This window comes from Schistocerca serialis, chromosome 8 (genome assembly GCF_023864345.2).
Source record: "Schistocerca serialis cubense isolate TAMUIC-IGC-003099 chromosome 8, iqSchSeri2.2, whole genome shotgun sequence".
NCBI lineage: Eukaryota > Metazoa > Arthropoda > Insecta > Orthoptera > Acrididae > Schistocerca > Schistocerca serialis.
In genome coordinates this window covers 440,874,375-440,893,572 of record NC_064645.1, presented here as the reverse complement: position 1 = coordinate 440,893,572, position 19,198 = coordinate 440,874,375, and the positions used below count along the sequence as shown (strand labels likewise).

General features: G+C 37.6%; 1 protein-coding gene across 1 annotated transcript in view; it reads left to right on the top strand.

Annotated features, from left to right (window-relative positions):
- LOC126416159 (N-acetylgalactosaminyltransferase 7) overlaps nucleotides 1–19,198 on the top strand; it is a 92,425-nt gene that overhangs the window by 62,030 nt on the left and 11,197 nt on the right. Inside the window, exons 8-10 of the mRNA XM_050083718.1 lie at nucleotides 5,003–5,128; nucleotides 9,933–10,154; nucleotides 17,498–17,596. Coding sequence (XP_049939675.1) covers nucleotides 5,003–5,128; nucleotides 9,933–10,154; nucleotides 17,498–17,596 — 447 coding nt within the window. The remainder of the gene's footprint in view (nucleotides 1–5,002; nucleotides 5,129–9,932; nucleotides 10,155–17,497; nucleotides 17,597–19,198) is intronic.

Below are 19,198 nucleotides of genomic sequence, written 5' to 3'. Positions count from 1 at the left end.
AATTACAACACACTGTCATGAAATTTTATGGATTTCTGCTTTTTGTAAAATCACTCTCTCTCTCGTATGTAAAACAGTTGCAGTCTTGTAAGGTGGACTCGAGCACTTTCCATGTTCTTCTCGAAAATTGCCAGAATCACTAACAAACGTGTGCCACACATGGAAGAAAATCCATAGATATTGCAAACTCTCTTACCACTTCCTGTGATTAGTCTGAAGTTTTAGATTTCTTAATGTAACGTAAACATCAGTGTTTCTCAAATTCAGCCAGCAGATGTATCTGATTTCCTGGAGGTTGTCAGCATCATAGCCTACATGGGCTCTGAAAATTCTAAGAGCACTTGCTCATAATGTACTAAGTGTAAACATAGCTGAATGCCCCGCAAGTATAAATCCGTGTTGATGAGTTTACTGTACACTGAATACCATAGAGAAACAATCTTTATCTATCAAACCAACACATTCAAAAAATGGTAAACAGCCAGTCTTCTCTCATTTCATGATTACCTTGAAATTCCTGTGAATGGTGCTGCACTATGAATGTATCGTCAACACATCTGCAGAACATCATTAGTTTGAAAACTGCAGAATAAGCACTTCCACTTAGTAATCTAACTTAAATTTATCACCAGAAGTGATAGAGAGTTGCATTAAAAAAAAAATACTACTTAACAAATATAAAGTGGATAGTGTATGCTTAAGTAATGGTTTTGTGTTTGACTCAAACTTGCTGCCAATTAGTTATGAGTCTAAGTTAATAAACTGGCTCACCTTTCATGGTCAGTCAGTGACATGGCTGGAAGATTCCCAGATAAAAATTACAAAAGGAAGCGGTCAGTCAGTACAGTTGCTTGAAGATTCTCAGATCAAAATTACAAAAGGAAGCATCATTCCATTTCATTGGGCATGATTTATTTAATCAAGATTTAATATTGTTTCTTCTTACTTTTAGCCACTCGCCCATGGTCTTGTGTAAGGCTACAACAGACCTAATTTCCACACTACTTAGTTGTTGCTGTAAGGAAACTCCCTCGAATAATATACCCATGTATTTCTGTATTTATAATTCTTATTTTTCCATAAACATATACAATTTCAGGTGGATAACATCAAGCTTCTGTCAAAACATAGTGTCTGATTATAAACCTTTACGTAGAAGTCTGTCCAAAGGCTGAATGACATTTTATTAACATTTCATTTCTCTGCCCGGGGACTGGGTGTTTGAGTTGCCCTCATCATTTCATCATCATCATTATTCATGACAGTGGCTAGATTGGACTGTGAAAAAAAAAATTGGACTGAGTTAAAATTGGGCCTTTATATGGGTGCTGATGACCACGCAGTCGAGCTCCCCACAAACCAAACATCGTCATCAACATTTCATTTGCCTGATCGACATCATAACTATTGTGAAAATCATTTATATTGTCCAAAGACTTGGTCCTTCTCTGAAGTAGGTTGCAATTCTAGGAACTTCTATATTTGCGCCTATGAAGGTACTTTCTCTTATGAAGTTATTGCAATTGTGGTCCCATCTTGAAGACACGGCATGATTCGGCACTGCAAGTAAAATAACATATCCACACAATTGTCCTCTCTTCTACATTAACTTACTTTACGATTTCCATTTGCGAGTCCCATGTGTCAGTAAGAACACACAGTGATACACATCATCCCTTTGGAGTTGTATATAACAGTACAAAAAAAAGCAGTTATGTCCCAGATATTTGCCCAAAAGATCATGAAATATTTTATCTGCTCGGAAAACTTCAGGTATCAAATTAGCTTTTGGTTTAGTTCTATCAAGAACTTCGTTTGCTAGATCTTAATGGTTTTCACTGTGGAAAATCCTTTATGAAAATCAAACTGAAAGGCATTTAAGAGTGAAAAAAAAAAATGTCGTTTTACTGTAGATCCATCCCCTTAAAAATGAATAGCCTGTAATTGGAGATGATTTACTTATCTCTGTTATCTACAATTCGTCATTTGCAAAAATGACCACATTGTTCACTCTCTCCATGGCACATGTGAAGGAGGAGAAAATCGGTGCTTTTCTTAGGGAAAGATTTTTTTTTTATCGATGTGCCAATCAGAACAGCTTTATCTTTTGAAAGGAAACACGATTTACTTATAAGAGTAGTTGCTTCCTTAAACAGTATGCAAAAACAAAACTGTTCCCATTTAGACTTGTGCATGGCACCAAAGAAGAGAGCTAAACTGACCTGAATAATACCGAGCATTCAGTTTTCCAGATTTGATTGACCCTTGCACTACACAGTTGGCATAAATTTTTGTTTCTATTGGAATCCACTGACAATTTAAGGTACTGCTTGGTTTATTCTTGATCCTGCCACACGGGTTTTAATGTATTAAATCATGAAACTCAAAATCTCACCATGTATTAGAGCACTTTCAGAAGAATGTTGTTTATCCCAACCTAGCGGCCATCAGTAATTTAAATACTATTGTCAAGAAGATGCAAACTTGAAGCACTACAAATGTGGAGCCACATAGCTATCTCTAACACTGAATGATTGCTTTACATCAGCTGCAGGAATTCTTCACTGATGCTGGAGCTGGCCTTGGTGTAATACATCATAATAGAACATCAGATTAGTATGGTAGCTACCATGTATCCATTGTAGGGATTAGCTCCAAAATATTTGTATCCGCCAAGTAGTTTTTCTATTGAGCTCTCGGACACAGACTTCAAATGGGTGCCAGTCACAACACCCTTTTCCCTAAAATTCAGAAGGCCCCTACTTATAACCTTCTTTAAGTGATGAGCAGTTACTGTATTTAATAAATTTTCTTTACAAGTGCCCAGAGAACTTAATAAAGTTCATTTATGTCCTTTGTAATGTCTCATCCTCTCCAACTCTCCAAAGAGTTCTTGTGAAATATAGAAAAAGCTGCAGATTTCTTTGTGTGTTCCTCTATCCCATCCCCTCTCCCACTCAGATAAATGAACATTCTTATTCTCCCAGTGAAGGGGTGTCCTTGCTGGGAAGCTGCATTGTGAACTAAGGATTCTGCTGTTATACAGGGTGTATCAAAAAGAATCATCAGATTTTTAAAAAATCATAACTATTATGTTATTTGGGATATGTGTGTGAACAACACACTGTTGGAAAGATCAAACCCTCGAGTTTTACGTGGCTTCTGGTAGCTAGCAGTAGTGTGCGCCCACTTCAGTTCTAGTAAAAAGGGTGTTGGGACAACAGAAAGCATTTTGTTTTCTACATTTCGCGCAGTGCGGGCCAGTAATAACTGTTCAGCGTGACTAGATATGGTGTGGATCCTCCTGCAGCACAGAGCGGTAGATGATGGCATGAACATGGTTCAGCCATCATTACTGGCCTCCAAGGTCACTGGATCTGATTATATGATTATTTCTTGTGGGGGTTTATAAAAGACTCTTTATGTGCATCTGTTACCAACAACAATGAATGAACTTAGACATAGCATAACAGCAGCTGTGGAAGCCATAACTCAAGACATGCTGCAGTGTGCGAACAGTGTGAATACCGCATTGGCATATGCCGTGCATCTTAATGGAGCATATTGAACACCTATGAAAAGTTATGAATTTTTTTTTTTTAAGTTTCCTGTTCATCAGAAAACAAAATCCATTGTATATATTTATTAGTTTCAGAAATATAGACGTGCCAAATCGGATGAGTTTTTTTATTATATTAATGCCACAATGTTCTGCAAACTTAAGAGATTCAAATCTCAACCTGTAATGTCAATCAGAGGCCACGCCATGTATACCTTTCAAGGGAGACGACGTAAAGTCGTTCATATTGGGTCTCAATGTTCTTTTTTCACACACACTCTCATCTGGCACCTAACTTGAGCTCACAGTAGCTCTTAAAATCCATTATATACACAGTATTATTCAGTAAATATTTCCTCCCTTGCTGTCTTTTACATCTGTAATTAGTTTTTGTTAGTAAATTAATTATTCAGTAATCATTATCAAGGTGGAATGAGGCGGATTGGAGCATAGACTGCAACTCAGTGCTGTGCTACGCTGTGAATAACTCTGGCATGCTGCAGTTTCTGTTTTTCTTTTACTTGCTGCTTGCTATTCTGGCACCTTTGTAATTAATAATAATAAATACATAAATACTGATTTAATGTAATAGAAGGAAACATTCCACGTGGGAAAAATTATATATAAAAACAAAGATGAGGTGACTTACCGAACGAAAGCGCTGGCAGGTCGGTAGACACACAAACAAACACAAACATACACACAAAATTCAAGCCTTCGCAACAAACTGTTGCCTCATCAGGAAAGAGGGAAGGAGAGGGGAAGACGAAAGGAAGTGGGTTTTAAGGGAGAGGGTAAGGAGTCATTCCAATCCCGGGAGCGGAAAGACTTACCTTAGGGGGAAAAAAGGACAGGTATACACTCGCGCACACACACACATATCCATCCACACATACAGACACAAGCAGACATATTTAAATATGTCTGCTTGTGTCTGTATGTGTGGATGGATATGTGCGTGTGTGCGAGTGTATACCTGTCCTTTTTTCCCCCTAAGGTAAGTCTTTCCGCTCCCGGAATTGGAATGACTCCTTACCCTCTCCCTTAAAACCCACTTCCTTTCGTCTTCCCCTCTCCTTCCCTCTTTCCTGATGAGGCAACAGTTTGTTGCGAAAGCTTGAATTTTGTGTGTATGTTTGTGTTTGTTTGTGTGTCTACCGACCTGCCAGTGCTTTCGTTCGGTAAGTCACCTCATCTTTGTTTTTATATATAAATACTGATTTAGGTAGTCATATTTATACCAAACAGTGTACATTAACAATGTTTGTGTGTCTACCGACCTGCCAGCGCTTTCGTTCGGTAAGTCACCTCATCTTTGTTTTTATATATAAATACTGATTTAGGTAGTCATATTTATACCAAACAGTGTACATTAACAAAAGTTTACATGTGATTCTGTTTTGAGTTCATAATATGTTTAGCTGTGTTTGATTTGTAACGCAGATTTGGCAATGTGGAGGTAGTATCGAATGGGTTCCTTGCTCACGTGTGGGGCATGTTTATCGTGGATTTATGCCATACAACTTTGGAAAACTTGCTCAACGGAAGAAAGGACCTCTCATCACCATCGTAAGTATTTTTTATTACTTTATATTGCTTAATATCACAACTGTAATGAAACCAGGAAACTAAGAATGGATCTATTAAACTATGCTTAAATTGTTTCAGGCAACCACTGCCAATCATGTTTGTGTATTAAATAATAATAATAATAATAATGAATCAGTGTAGAAATCTCAGTGTATCACTAATCTAGATATGTCACTGAAAATATTAAAACAGGAAAACACAATAAGTGTTTTTTTCTTTTTGCTTCTACTCTTCACATTAACAAGAAAATCCACATTTGAACCGAAATCCAATGTTTCCTTTTTCACATCCAGTTGAATCAGATCACTAAACCATTGTGAGTTGGGAGAAGGGACATTTACAGGAATCAATTAAGAACTATACTGTGGCATACATCCAGATTTAATTGTTGCGTTTCCTTCCTTTTTAAAAATTGTTGAGTTGTTGGGAAATACAATTGTCTGTTTATTTATTTAGTTATCCATTCATTCATTCATCCAAGGATCATCTTAAAATAATAAGGGGTTTGTCATCATAATACAATAAAAATAAATAGCTCAAAAATTTACATACATACAGATTATTAAGTAAGTAGGACAGGTTGTCGGCCATGGATGTTTGCCTGAAATGATTTAGGAAAACCACATAAAACCTAAAACAAAATAGCCGGACAGAGCAACTCCATCATCCCGAATATGAGAACAATGTCGTAACAACTGCGCTGCCTCATTCAGTTGGTCCCTATTGTGCACTGTTCATGATATACACACGCTTTGCTCCAGATAATTTATAATGTAAAACATGGTTTTGCTTGTCATCACTCTATACGGACATGCTGCTATGCCCCTTCCACAAAATCCAGTCTGTTTGGAAAACAATCCAAGCCTGTAAACATGTCACTATGCCCCAAGCACATCTTCATGTCCTTCCCTCACCCCACCTCAAAAAACTGAGTCAGCATCCCCCCATGAAGAGTGAGATGTTGAATTAAGGAAAATGACAAGGCAATACTGTCATGCACTGGAGATCTTAGCACATGATTTTCTTGTAAAACATTAAAAGATTTTCATGAATCATAGTTATTGCCTTTTGTTAACCACTACCCTGCATTCTCTAATTAATCTTTGATTTTGTAATATGCATTACATATGAAGAATTATTTTAGCTGCCTTTTCAAATAAGTGTTTTTTGCCTCCTTGGGCACTTTAGTATGCAGTGTTATTCCCTGGTAGATGGTGTCCTCCCCCCCCCCCCCCCCCCTTAAAGTCCAAATTTCCTCTTGTCCTACGATTTTGCATATAGAACTATTAGTGAAATATATCATAACATTTTTCCCAATATGCACAACAGATAATAGATGTACTCACTTGGTATAGTAAGGGTAGCCAGCTTTTGTTTTCTTCCTAATAGTTCATTGTAGTGAGCCCAACAACTGCTTCTCTTTCTGCAGTTCAAAAATTATGTTAATTTTGTGGTTTTGATCCCCGGGAAAGAATCTCATAGTTAAGAATTGAATGTACATAAGAATAGTATGTCACCACAAGACATTGGCTGATTATTGAACCCTAAGAGCAAAACATGCTGTTGACATTGTTTTTGCCAATATCTTTGTGTGTCCATTCCATCTTATTTGATAAACAGACCATCCTTAAAAACTGCGTTTGTTACACAGACTGTAGATTCATCATTTATCCTTAATATGACAGAATTGATTTTCCTTTTTATGCTGAAGTGCATATTGTTCGTTTTCTTTTTTGGTCAATGTTAATTTATTACATATTCCCCAATTGTAAACATCATTGGAGGTCTCATTTGCCTTCTTGAATAGGATTTATGGGGTTGACTATAGTGTTGGTGTTATCAACAAAAAGAACTTTTTCTTCACGTCTTATACTGTCTGTTAAGTCATTGATACATAGCAGAGACTCAATTCTCCAGGCGTCAGTTACTCAGATTCCTGATTATCTGGATTGTTGACCACAAGCAAATAGCTTTGTAATCTAGGCCCCGTGTGTGCGGACGTGTCACACTGGGACTACCCGCCCACACCCTATGCAATCTCTGCCCTGCATATTTCTTTACTGTTTCAATTAGATGGCGAATGTGTCATTATTGTTTGAGTTGGATAGTTGTCAAATGCTGCACTGGGTTGCAAGCTACACTTGCAAGGTTCAAAATGTGAGAGATTGCTATTATCGCTTTAAGTTAAAATAAACATTACTGATTCATTAAGAAAAAGGAGAAACTGGTTGTAAGTTACCTAGTAAGTACGGTGTAGTTATTTCTGCAGTAAGAAGAAGAATAGTGGTTCAATTTTGAAATACACCACAATTTTTTTTTCCAGAAAAAAATAGGTTAACAGGGCAACTGATATCTAGTCCTTTGTTCTGTAAAAAGGCATTACACTTAAACAAAAATATAGGTGCTGACTCTAGGTAGGAATGAATTGTTTGTGGCAAGTAATGGATGGTCGTGCAGACTTAAATCTCGTCATGGAATTCATGAATTGGAAATTCAAGATGGAGCAAATTCTTTTAAAGATGGTTTTAAAAAAAGAATTGGAAGAAAAAGACAATGACTTGGACTTTGCTTACAACACTGATAAAATTGGATTAAATTGGAGACCATTATCATCAAAACCTTTAGCATCTCAGTGAGAGTTCAGCTCTAGGATAAAACTAGTAAAGACTGAGTAACAATATTAGTTGGAGCAAAACGTTACTGGGACCCATACAATGCCTTTTCCCCTCATTGGAAAATCAAAAAACCCCATATGCTTCAAAAATATCAGGGTTTCCTTAATTTGTACAAACCAAAAAAGTGCATGGATGAACACAGAACATTCATTGACTGATATGACAACACTTATCAGATAAGGAGCCAAGCCATCCTTTGACGGAACTGTTAGAGAGAGAAAATTGCATATTTGCAGTAGAAATTTTTGCGTTCTAACGTGAAGTCCTTACTACAACCATGGAACAAAGAGTTACTGACACATTAAAATGACTTGGAAACAACAGGTTTTTACCTGTGATGAAGATAATATAGAAATTTTTTGTCATTTATCTAGCAAATGAATTTAAGTGTGTTGTTACATGCTGTAGATGCGTGGAATTTCATTGAAAGGAAGACTTTAAACAGTGCTTGGAATAGACTACCAAAGGAAATATATTTTGGAATATACACGTGAGCTAATGATAAACATAAAAATATGCCAGGAATGTGATGCCAATGATATAAAAGGGGTGCTCACTTGAGACAGTAATGATAAGGTTTTCAGGTCATGTAGGACGATGAAATTGTTGAAAACGTATTGCAGGCAAACAAACAATAACAGAAAACAGAAGAAAACATTGGTGCAGAAAATGATGCAGGACCGTCTCATGCAGAAGCATTTCAAGCCCTGCAAACAGTTCTCAAATGGTTCCAAAAACAAACCGTGTGTGATACCATGAGTTTACTACACTGAATTCATGATGTAACAGCAATGAAGAGAATAATTTTTTATGTCAGGTGACAATTGCCAAGTATTTTAAACAAAATTAAACTACAGCGACTGTCCTTTGTTACTTTTTTATGTATTTCACAATTAAGGTTGCAGTATTTTAATAATTTTAAGGAAGTATGTATGACAATGTCTCTTACCTCTTAATAAACATTGATTTCTGTTGATAATAATAACTTTGTGGTTTTTTTTAATAAACACTTAACATAAAACCTAGAAAGATAAAAGTACGACAATGTATATGAAAGTTAACCATACGTGGGCAAAGTAGGTTATATTTCTTGAGATAATAACAAAAATTGCTTTTGTTCATACATACATTTATCCAGATTTTCAATTATGCAAATGACTTATGACAGAAATTAGTCCAGTTAAATGAGGCTCTACTGTTCATTAATAAGAAGATTGAACCTGATACACTACCTGAGGAATACCTGTGTTTACATGTCTCTTGTCTGGCAGTTGTTTCAATAAAACATACCATCTACACACTAGTGAACTCTCTCTAACTTTTAGACCTTGTTTTCCATTTAAGACTGAACCACTCATTTGCATTTTCTCGTACACATAGTGATTTTGGCTTGTGTAGTAGTTTGATTCTTGCAGAGAAGAAAACAGCAACCGCCACATTTTATAATGCTATTTATTTGTATAAATGGTGCCATTACTGGTTTCAGACCGACAGATTCATCATCGGACAGCATGATAATGTTGAGATACATTTTTGTTACATATAGTTTTCATTTTTTATTCTCCCATACAATGAAACTTCCGTGCGATAGCAGTTCCCTGCAACCAAAACGTGGTGGGATAAAATGTCTGTTTAGCTGTAATTGTGCCTCACAGTGATTTTAGACAATGTAAAAAAGCATTGGATTAGTCTAAGAGTATGCCTCTAACACAAAACATCCTTGTTAGGAGCTTCAAGTAGCAGTTCTGCAAACACTGTAACGATCAGTATTGTATTATTCCCAGGTCGGGAACTGATCTGTGTTTTGTTAAAATGTTGTGCTTATTCATGTAACTCATTAGTTTAGTTTTCATGATTGCTTCAGTTATTCAGAGAATGTGAACAGTGAGTGAAACTGGTCTGCAGTTTTAGATACTCTCTGCATTGCCTTTCTTGAGTAATTGCACAACTCGTGAGTGCTTTAGGTACTCTGGAAAAATACCTGGTGTAAAGGACTATCACAGTAAAGTGTGTTTAGTTTGAATTGATCTGATTTGTTTGTGACATACTCCTAATTTATTAGATGCTCCAAGGATGCCAGTTTACAGTTGTCATTAATATATTTTCAGAACTACAAACGTGTTATTGAGACGTGGTTTGATGACAGATACAAAGAATTTTTTTATACAAGAGAACCGCTGGCTCGGTTCTTGGACATGGGTGATATCACTGAACAGCTTGCACTGAAGAAAAAGCTTAATTGCAAATCATTCAGCTGGTTCATGGAGAATGTTGCCTATGATGTGTTGGACAAGTATCCTGAATTGCCCCCTAATTTATATTGGGGAGAGGTAAGCAACACATAAGACTTTCTGTACTCCTCTTTCATTTCATAAGTTGTGTTTTATAAATTTATCTTATTCTTCTGTTGTGTGTTACGTTTTTGTGAAGATAAAGATGGTATGATGATGATAAATGCACATAAATTTTTTTCCACACAAACATTTCTCCCTATATGGACAGTGTAAAACAGATGAACTGGTTTGGATTAGTGTGGTTTGTGGACAATTTCAACGAGTAAAGAGAAAATTTAAGAATATAGGAGTAACATAATACTTGTCATAGTTGATGGTACAGTATGAATGTGATGTTCGTGAAGCGCTGTACTGCTCATAATATCTTTTACTTCAAAAGAAATGTTAGATATAGTGTTTCTATTGATTAGATATAGTGCTTCTATCGAAAGTAACAGCAAGGAAAGGTGTACTCTTATGTAGTCGAGAGTTTTGCTTTGATAATGAAAAATTTGATTTTCACTTGTTTGGCAGTCTTTTTGTTGTACTTGTCTATGACCTACCATCTCCATTACATGGTGAGTAGAAATTTATCCTTTTCTTCATAATATTGTTGTTATTCCATACTGGATTTTCCATTGTTTGATTTTCATTTCAGATATTTCAAAGCCCTCAAGTTTACCCTTTCTTTGCTATATTCAGTTTTCTTTGCATCAGCTGTCTGATACATACCCAAGGTATATATCGTTTTTATCACCCTCCTCCTCTCTTCTTCTTCATGTTCATATTTTCTCTTTCTCCCTTCTTATTCTTCATTCTCACATCTTTTATATTTGAAGCCATATTTGGATAGTACTGAGTGTCACAAAAGGAAGTTTATATTTGAAGAAATCTCTGCACATGTACAACAAATCGGAGGAGAGTGGGGGTTATTTTCATTGCTTGCTTAGCCTTTAGGAATTCTGTAGATATGGAGCATTTCTCAAAAGCAGACCACACATTCTTTGCGTGAGAATTTCACAGAAACAGTGATTTTGGTGACTAGCATGGAGAAAATTTTGCAGTGATTGTGGACTGCATAATGTAATGTAAGGGATGCTCAAAGTGTTCCCTGTATTTGGAAATGGATCAAAATATTTGAGACCATTTCAACACTGGCCGAACTGAAATCTGGACAATGGTAGCCATCAAGAATGGGCAAATCCGTGGAGAGTGTAAATTGGTCTGTTCGTGACAATCGTAACCTCTCAATTCATGTGTGTGCAAATTCTTTAAATGTGCATAGATCATCGCTGGAACCTTACAAAATCCATTTGGTGCAGGGTGCCAGACATAGGCTGCAGTTCATTAATGATAAGACTTGAGTGCCCTTCATTTATCATCATCATGTTTTCACCTGAACAGTCAATTCAGTAAGCAAAATTGTAACTACTGGAGTGCAACAAATCATAAACAGAAGCATGACAAACCCCTTTATTCACTAAAAGTTGCTGTATGGACTGGGATGTCAGCTTGAGGAATAATGGGCCCTTACTTTTTCAAGGACGAGCAGTTATAGTGCATTCAGAATGTTATGTGACAATGTTAAAAGACCTTTTGGTGCCTGAATTGCAAAAATTTCCAGCTTGTAACCAAAGAACATTGTTTCAACAAGATAGAACCCAGCACGTACGTCCAATGAGGCTATACTGTTTGTGAAATTTTCCCTAACAAGACATAAATTGGCACCCACACAGTCCATATTTGAACCCCATCAATTTTTTCTTATGGGGAAATGTCAAATCTAAACTGTATGTCAATAATCAGACTTTTCTGAACCAGTTGAAAGAAAACATCTGTAGCAAAGTGGCAGCCATCCCAGTGTCTACATGCCAGGCCGTCATGCAAAATTTTGTTTATTGTTTAAATGAGAGCTGTAGGTGTGTTGGATTCCATTTAAATCACACAATTTTTAAGAAATAAGTTCCTAAACGTCATTTTTCTATAATAAATATTGAATTATATATAAAAACAAAGATGAGGTGACTTACCGAACAAAAGCGCTGGCAGGTCGATAGACACACAAACAAACACAAACATACACACAAAATTCAAGCTTTCGCAACAAACTGTTGCCTCATCAGGAAAGAGGGAAGGAGAGGGGAAGACGAAAGGAAGTGGGTTTTAAGGGAGAGGGTAAGGAGTCATTCCAATCCCGGGAGCGGAAAGACTTACCTTAGGAGGAAAAAAGGACAGGTATACACTCGTACGTGTGCGTGTGTACGAGTGTATACCTGTCCTTTTTTCCTCCTAAGGTAAGTCTTTCCGCTCCCGGGATTGGAATGACTCCTTACCCTCTCCCTTAAAACCCACTTCCTTTCATCTTCCCCTCTCCTTCCCTCTTTCCTGATGAGGCAACAGTTTGTTGCGAAAGCTTGAATTTTGTGTGTATGTTTGTGTTTGTTTGTGTGTCTATCGACCTGCCAGCGCTTTTGTTCGGTAAGTCACCTCATCTTTGTTTTTATATATAATTTTTCCCACGTGGAATGTTTCCTTCCATTATATAAATATTGAATTTGTTGACAGACTGCAAACTCTGTTTTATTTTGACACATCAAATATAAACTTTCTTTTGAGACACCCTCTACAAGAAATGCATGGAACTGTGTTCCATAAGTTGTACCAGATGATAAAAATTGAGGTTCTTAAATCTGACATCCCACAGTGATTGTGATTCAAGCGCAGTTTTTTACATTTCGCTCAGAATCACTCAGTACTCATCTTGATATGCAGTTTTCCTAATTTAATCTATTCTACTTTGTTCTTATTTGGTAACTTGGTAATAAAAAATTTCAATTCCATTTTGCACTATGTCATGGACGTGCCAGTAGAAGAAAAAGTTGAACTTAGTAATGTGTAACTTGCTGTTGAAACTAGTCTGGTGTGTATAAAATGTGTGTGTAACAAGAGTTCTAGTGAATGTTTGATAAGTTAGTGAATTTGATCATGGTCTAGGCTTATAAATTCTCATTTTCGCTCATATAGTTTTGTAAACCTTATAACTTAAAATTTACTTTTGCATTCGGTGTGTTCATAATGAAAGCAATGTTATCATTATTCAAACCATAACAGAGACTCCACAGTGCTTCACAGTTGGATGGAGTTACCCTGTATTGCATGATTTTTGTAGTGTGCTCCTGTAAAGATGATTTTGCAGTCTGGAACAATGTAAAAATAGGTATATTGGACCACGTTACGTATACCCTGTGTCCAAAAGTTGAGAAACTGATTTTAGTCGTAGTGTCGTAAGTGATGTCAGTGTAATAACTACAGTAGCAGCTTGAACTTAGAACAGTAAGCAATGTATGTAAATTCGACCAGTCAGTTGTGAGCATGCATTATTAAGTGGTGGATGTGTGGGTGTAGTGTGTTATTACCACAAATCACGATAGAGCAACAGGCCAATGATTTCATTTCACTTTTTACTCACTGAAATGGCTAGACCCATTTGAGGCCATGAGAAAGGATTACAGTGATAATTGTTTGTCTTGCTTGAGCGTTTGAGTGGTTCAAACTTTTTACAGGAGGACTGGTATCTCTTGAGGTGGGGGTGTCCCACCTGAAGTTCATCCAACAGAATCACTGAGAAAATTCATTAGCTCTCAAAAACTGACTGTCCTCTCTTATACAGGGAATTGCTGATGAAATGAACATCTCTAAACCAAGTGGTCAGTAAATTCTAAAGAATGTTTTTAAGAATAGAAACATGTGTACAAAGATTGCCCCACACACCGTGACTCGCGAACAAAAATTATGATGCGGGGACTTCTGCCATGACTTGATCGAAATTGAAAAATTCAGACAATTCTGTTTTGGAAAAATTTAGCATGGATGATAAGGCTTAGTGTTGTCAGTATAAACCTATCACAAAACAGCAAAGTGCAGAATGGATCTCTGGTTTTTCACCATGACCGAAGAACGTGTGAATGACAAAATCAAAATTGAAGATCGTGCTCATCACCTTTTTTTATGCTCATGGCATTGTCCACAGGAATTTATTCTCATCGGCACCAGTGTAAATACTCAGTATTTGGGTGTCATGGATCAGCAATGCAAGTGGTTTCGGAGGATTCGTTCACAACCATGGAAGGAGAGGGATTTCTTCTTGCTGCAGAGCCGTGTGCCTGCTCACATGGCTTCAGTTGTAGCAGCGTTTCAATAGGGGGGGGGGGGGGGGGGGGTGATTAGTGCAGGTTCTCTCTCTCTCTCTCTCTCTCTCTCTCTCTCTCTCTCTCTTTCGCAGTTTGGTGTCTGGTGACCATTTTTAAACCCCAACTTCAATGACATAGCCGATAGTCTAGCCAATGTGATGGGTAAGATGAACAAATGTCCCAAAGAAGGATGCATTGTGCCAAAATTGCCACCTATAATTTCATGTAACTAGCCCTGTTAGCAGACACAACCCAGCCCCAATAAGAGAAGAAATTGAAGGAAAAAAAAAACCTAAATAGTCTTAAGAATAATGATTTATAATGTATTTATAATGAATGCAGTGGTAATTCTCACTACACAGAAATTCAGGTTCTGGGGAACTGCAAATGTATGAATATTGACAGATACAGTATGAATTTTGTCAGATACAGGCAGCAGTCTATTTTCTTACTTCAGCAACACCCTTCGATAATATAAACAGTGTCTTTGTTACAAAACTATGTTCGTAAACTTTCAACTTTAGAACAGAAATAAACCAGTCCTTCGTAATTTCTGTACTTTAAAATAGATAACTCTCTTACATCCTTTCAAACGCAAACTATAGCCCTAATTAAAATGATCTTGAAGTAAAAATTCTTTAACTCGTAAATACTGTGGATTACCAATCTTGTGTTCATTTGTCATTTAAGAATCTCTGACTTTGACAGCTCTCTTCTACTTGTTATTATTCCGCAGTTTAAGATCTCACTTGTTTCTGTCATAAAGAATGATTTCTCTCAAATAGTAATTATTTAGTAACTTCAGGCTAAATGAGAACGCAGGGAGTAGGTTTTGACTTTTAAACAAAATAAGTTTGTTTCCTTCCCTGCGCTATCTGCATACAGAGACAAATGTTCACGAATAATCAAGTGAGAAACAAAATTGAATCCCCAAACAAAATGAAGCAATAAAAAAGAAAATCCTAGATGCTGCCACTACTTATTAACTCAGTTTGAAACACAAATTGCAAAGTTCTCAGCCACTGCAGGTGTTAGAGCGATCAGCGATCCCACTAACAAAACCTCAATTGAAAATGTCAATTGTCACTGTTGACTACAGGAATAATGCAGTGGAATTTTGCTTAAATATGGTTACTATCACAACTGTGAAAGAAGTAAACTTCATAATAAATAAAAAAAAAGTCTGGGTGTTCAGATAATCATCTTGAAATCCTTACAATTAATCATAGCACCACACTTATAGGTGTGGTACAAATACACCATAACCTGTACATCAACTCAGATAGCTTCAGTCTAATCGCTGAAATCAAACAATACTACTTAGATTCACGGTTCACAATCCTCAGAAAACTCGTAACCTCGTTAAAAGTACAGAACTTAAACCCCCACTCAGCTAATTGTAGAATAAGCACATCACTAGTTCTAATTTAAATTATTTCCGGTCTTTAATATCCAGCGCTACACCCATTGCTGCAATCTTTCACCAAAATACACACATTTTGTCATACTTCTAAAATTGTGGAAACTTGCCACCTGCACCATAAATTGATACAACTGTCTGATTAATTAATATCGATAGCTAACCACATCAGCTCAAATTAGCAAAAAAACTGCAACTATATATCTGGTCCGTCCAACCCTCTACACACAAATTTAGTTCCTCTTTAACTGCCTTTCCTCGGGCATAAAACCATAACTGAACCATTTTGTTGATAAAAGTATGGCTCCGCCATTATTCCTTAAGATTTGTCAAAGAACGACATATAGCTGTCAGTTGTTCTTCTAGCGGTCAGCTGGTGCATGGTGGTCTCTGGACCCAGCACTCTGCGGTTCTCTCGGGGCTGACAGATGATCTTTACCACCACCTCCCGAACATGCTGTAAAAGTACTAGACAATCTGCTCAAATAAATAAGATATACATTACATACAGAAAGTTTCAAATTTTTACATTTACTGTTCCTGTATTTTAATTGCCTTGTGCTGTTTCAATAGATTGAAATGAACCTTAAACAAACTACATTGCTGAAACGTGTGAAACCTTTCTGTTACGGCGCAAGAACTTTGACAGTTTCACAAATGTTGTGCACTGTACTCAATTGGGGAGAGGCTATGTAGAAAATCTGAAGTGTTAAATAAATTCTCTGTTCTTAATTTTGTTTATTAATCCAGTGTCAAAATTTTTTGGATTGACCAGTGTACATACAGTCATCAATATTGTAGTTTTTGCAATAACTCTCCTGCGAAGCCTCATTTTTGTATGCACCTAGAAGAGATTTCACATTGGCAGTTGTATGTATTAATAAACCATCCAGTTCACATCACATTGCTTTTGTCAACACCATTCTTTTGATGCATTTTAAGCTCAGAAATCATTTTTGTGGCATTTTACACACACTAGATGAAAAATATAATATTCAAAACATTAAAGACTCCTTTCATAACGAAAGACTAAGCACTTCAGTTTTTCAGGCTTTTATTTCAAATCCTTCTGAGTCCGACTTCTGAAAATAGCGTGAAACATAAATGCATAACTTACAGAAGAATCTGGAAGCCCTGTCAAGTTGATACATGTATGCGGGTGCACCCTTACAACATTACAGCATACTCATTACTTCAAGTACAAGGCAAATAAATGTAAATAATGGGTTTAGTTATTGCCTTACAGGTTCAGTCTGTGGTAGCCAGACATGCAGAATGCTCAGCTGCAGAAGGGAACTTGTATGATAGGATGTATCAGATATTGTCACTTTATTTCATTTATGCAATGTTACTCCTTCTGTTGAAAACTGTGTGTTCATCATCAAACTCCATTTTTGCAAGCCTGTTAAGTCAGGAATGCTTTCTCATTGCCAACTGATTGTGATCTATTGATTGTTTATGAAGCCATCCTCTTAGCCTGCTTTCCTCTACAACTAGGGTCTGTGTTGACTTCCATTCTGAGTAACCTGTCTTTTTCCTGCAATGCCTCCAATGTTTATTCTTTTATGTACTGAATAGGGAAAGTGAGTGTGTGTGTGTGTGTGTGTGTGTGTGTGTGTGTGTGTGTGTGTGTGTGTGTGTGTGTGAGAGAGAGAGAGAGAGAGAGAGAGAGAGAGAGAGAGAGAGAGAGAGAGAGAGAGTGAGTTTTGTCTCATAAAGTTAAGTAGTGATCAACCTAGCTGTCTCTCTATGAATTTAAACTAATCATAATGTGTTACTTAATTTTCCAGATGCGCAATGTGGCAACACAACAGTGTCTGGACACCATGGGACATGGACCTCCTAGTCTTATGGGTGTATCACCTTGTCATGGTTATGGGACAAATCAGGTAATTTGCTGACTAGTTCAGTAACGATCGTCGTACATTCTTTTAGGTTAATATGTACAAAGTTAAGTTGGAGTCTAAATAGCAATAAAATTACGGCATTGCTTTTTATGGGACACTGATGTAACCCGAGCTTCTAAAAGTCTAATGTTTTTCCCTGATAACTAACTTAGAATCTTAGTTAGGTCGAGGTGCTAGTAGTGCAGCAGCTTATACACTAAGAGGAGAAATAGTATCAAATTGGTACCCAACCAGTGCATTGCAGACCGTATTGTCAGCTACCACTGACTTTGTGTGGATAACACCTACAGTTGTAACAGTATTACATTAAAGTAAAATGGAGCAGTCTCTAGATTTCATGTACAGTACTTAAACTGTAGCCAAATGATTAATTACCTCATATTCCAGTAGTAGATGTTAAAAATTGATGGCGGCTCTCTACACTCATCTGAAACGGTTGCTATTTTACAGAGTTACAAATGTGATAAGGCGTTCACAACTCAAAATAACACAACCTGATGCAGTTTTTTAACTGCATAGTTAATAGAGTAACACTTTCTTCAAAGACTGCTTTCACTCATGGCCGCCTCCCAGGGGGCTCGCCACTCTTTGGCGGTTTCATGCTTGGCTACCATGAGGCCCCAGCCTTTGCAGCATTTTCCTCTTCCGTGCTGCATGTCTATACTCTTGTTATTCTTTTTCTCCTCCCTTGGGGAACTTTTCTGGGAAATTCTTGGGAATGTTCTGCATTCTGTTGCTGTCGTATGGACAATCTCACTTTTGTTTTTGGTTTCCTTTTACTTCCTTTTCTTCCCTTCTCCTCTCGTTCCTCTGCTTTCGCGTTTGAGGATCCTCTTTTTTTTCTTCTTCCTCCCTGTGCGCTCCTGAAGGCCGGCCCGTGCATCTCACACATAACAGGTGACTGGGTAACACGTAATTCCCAGCCCCGGGTCGACAGGTAGGGTTCCCACGTACCCCCCGATACAGGCCAGGCCCAGGAAGGGCTGATTGCCTGAGCTGCAACCTTCCCAAATTGCCGATTGGTCCCTCTGTCAGATGTTTGGGAGGTGCGACCTGAGGTGTGAGCAATCACCTAAGGTGTGTGCGCCCCATTGTGAAGGGAGCCCCCATTTGGAAGGAGCGCGTCATCGGAGACGCTGGCAATCGGGGGGGATTTTCTCGCAATGAGTCAATCGTCTCCCCATTCGACGTCTACCCTTCCTGCTGCACCACAGTTGCTTGTGGTCTCACCTACTGAAGACGGTCAGTCCTTCGCCATGGTCAAACTGTTTATTATTCAGAAAGGTGTTGATGCGATTGCTGGACCTGTGAAATCCTGCTCTCGTTTACGGAATGGCACTTTACTTTGGGGGACAGCTTCTGATCCCCACACGCTGCCTCGCTTCTCCACGGCTACCCTGTTTGTATCGAGACCCATCGTACTTTGAATTCTTCCTGTGGTGTAATTTAGTCCGGGCTGCTATACGGTCTAACTTGAAGCCGAAATACAATCTTACGGCTCCGATCAGGGTGTCGTTGCCGTCCATTGTGTATTGGAAAGGTAGATTCTTCCTTAGTGCTCACCCGCACTCTTTTCCTCACCTT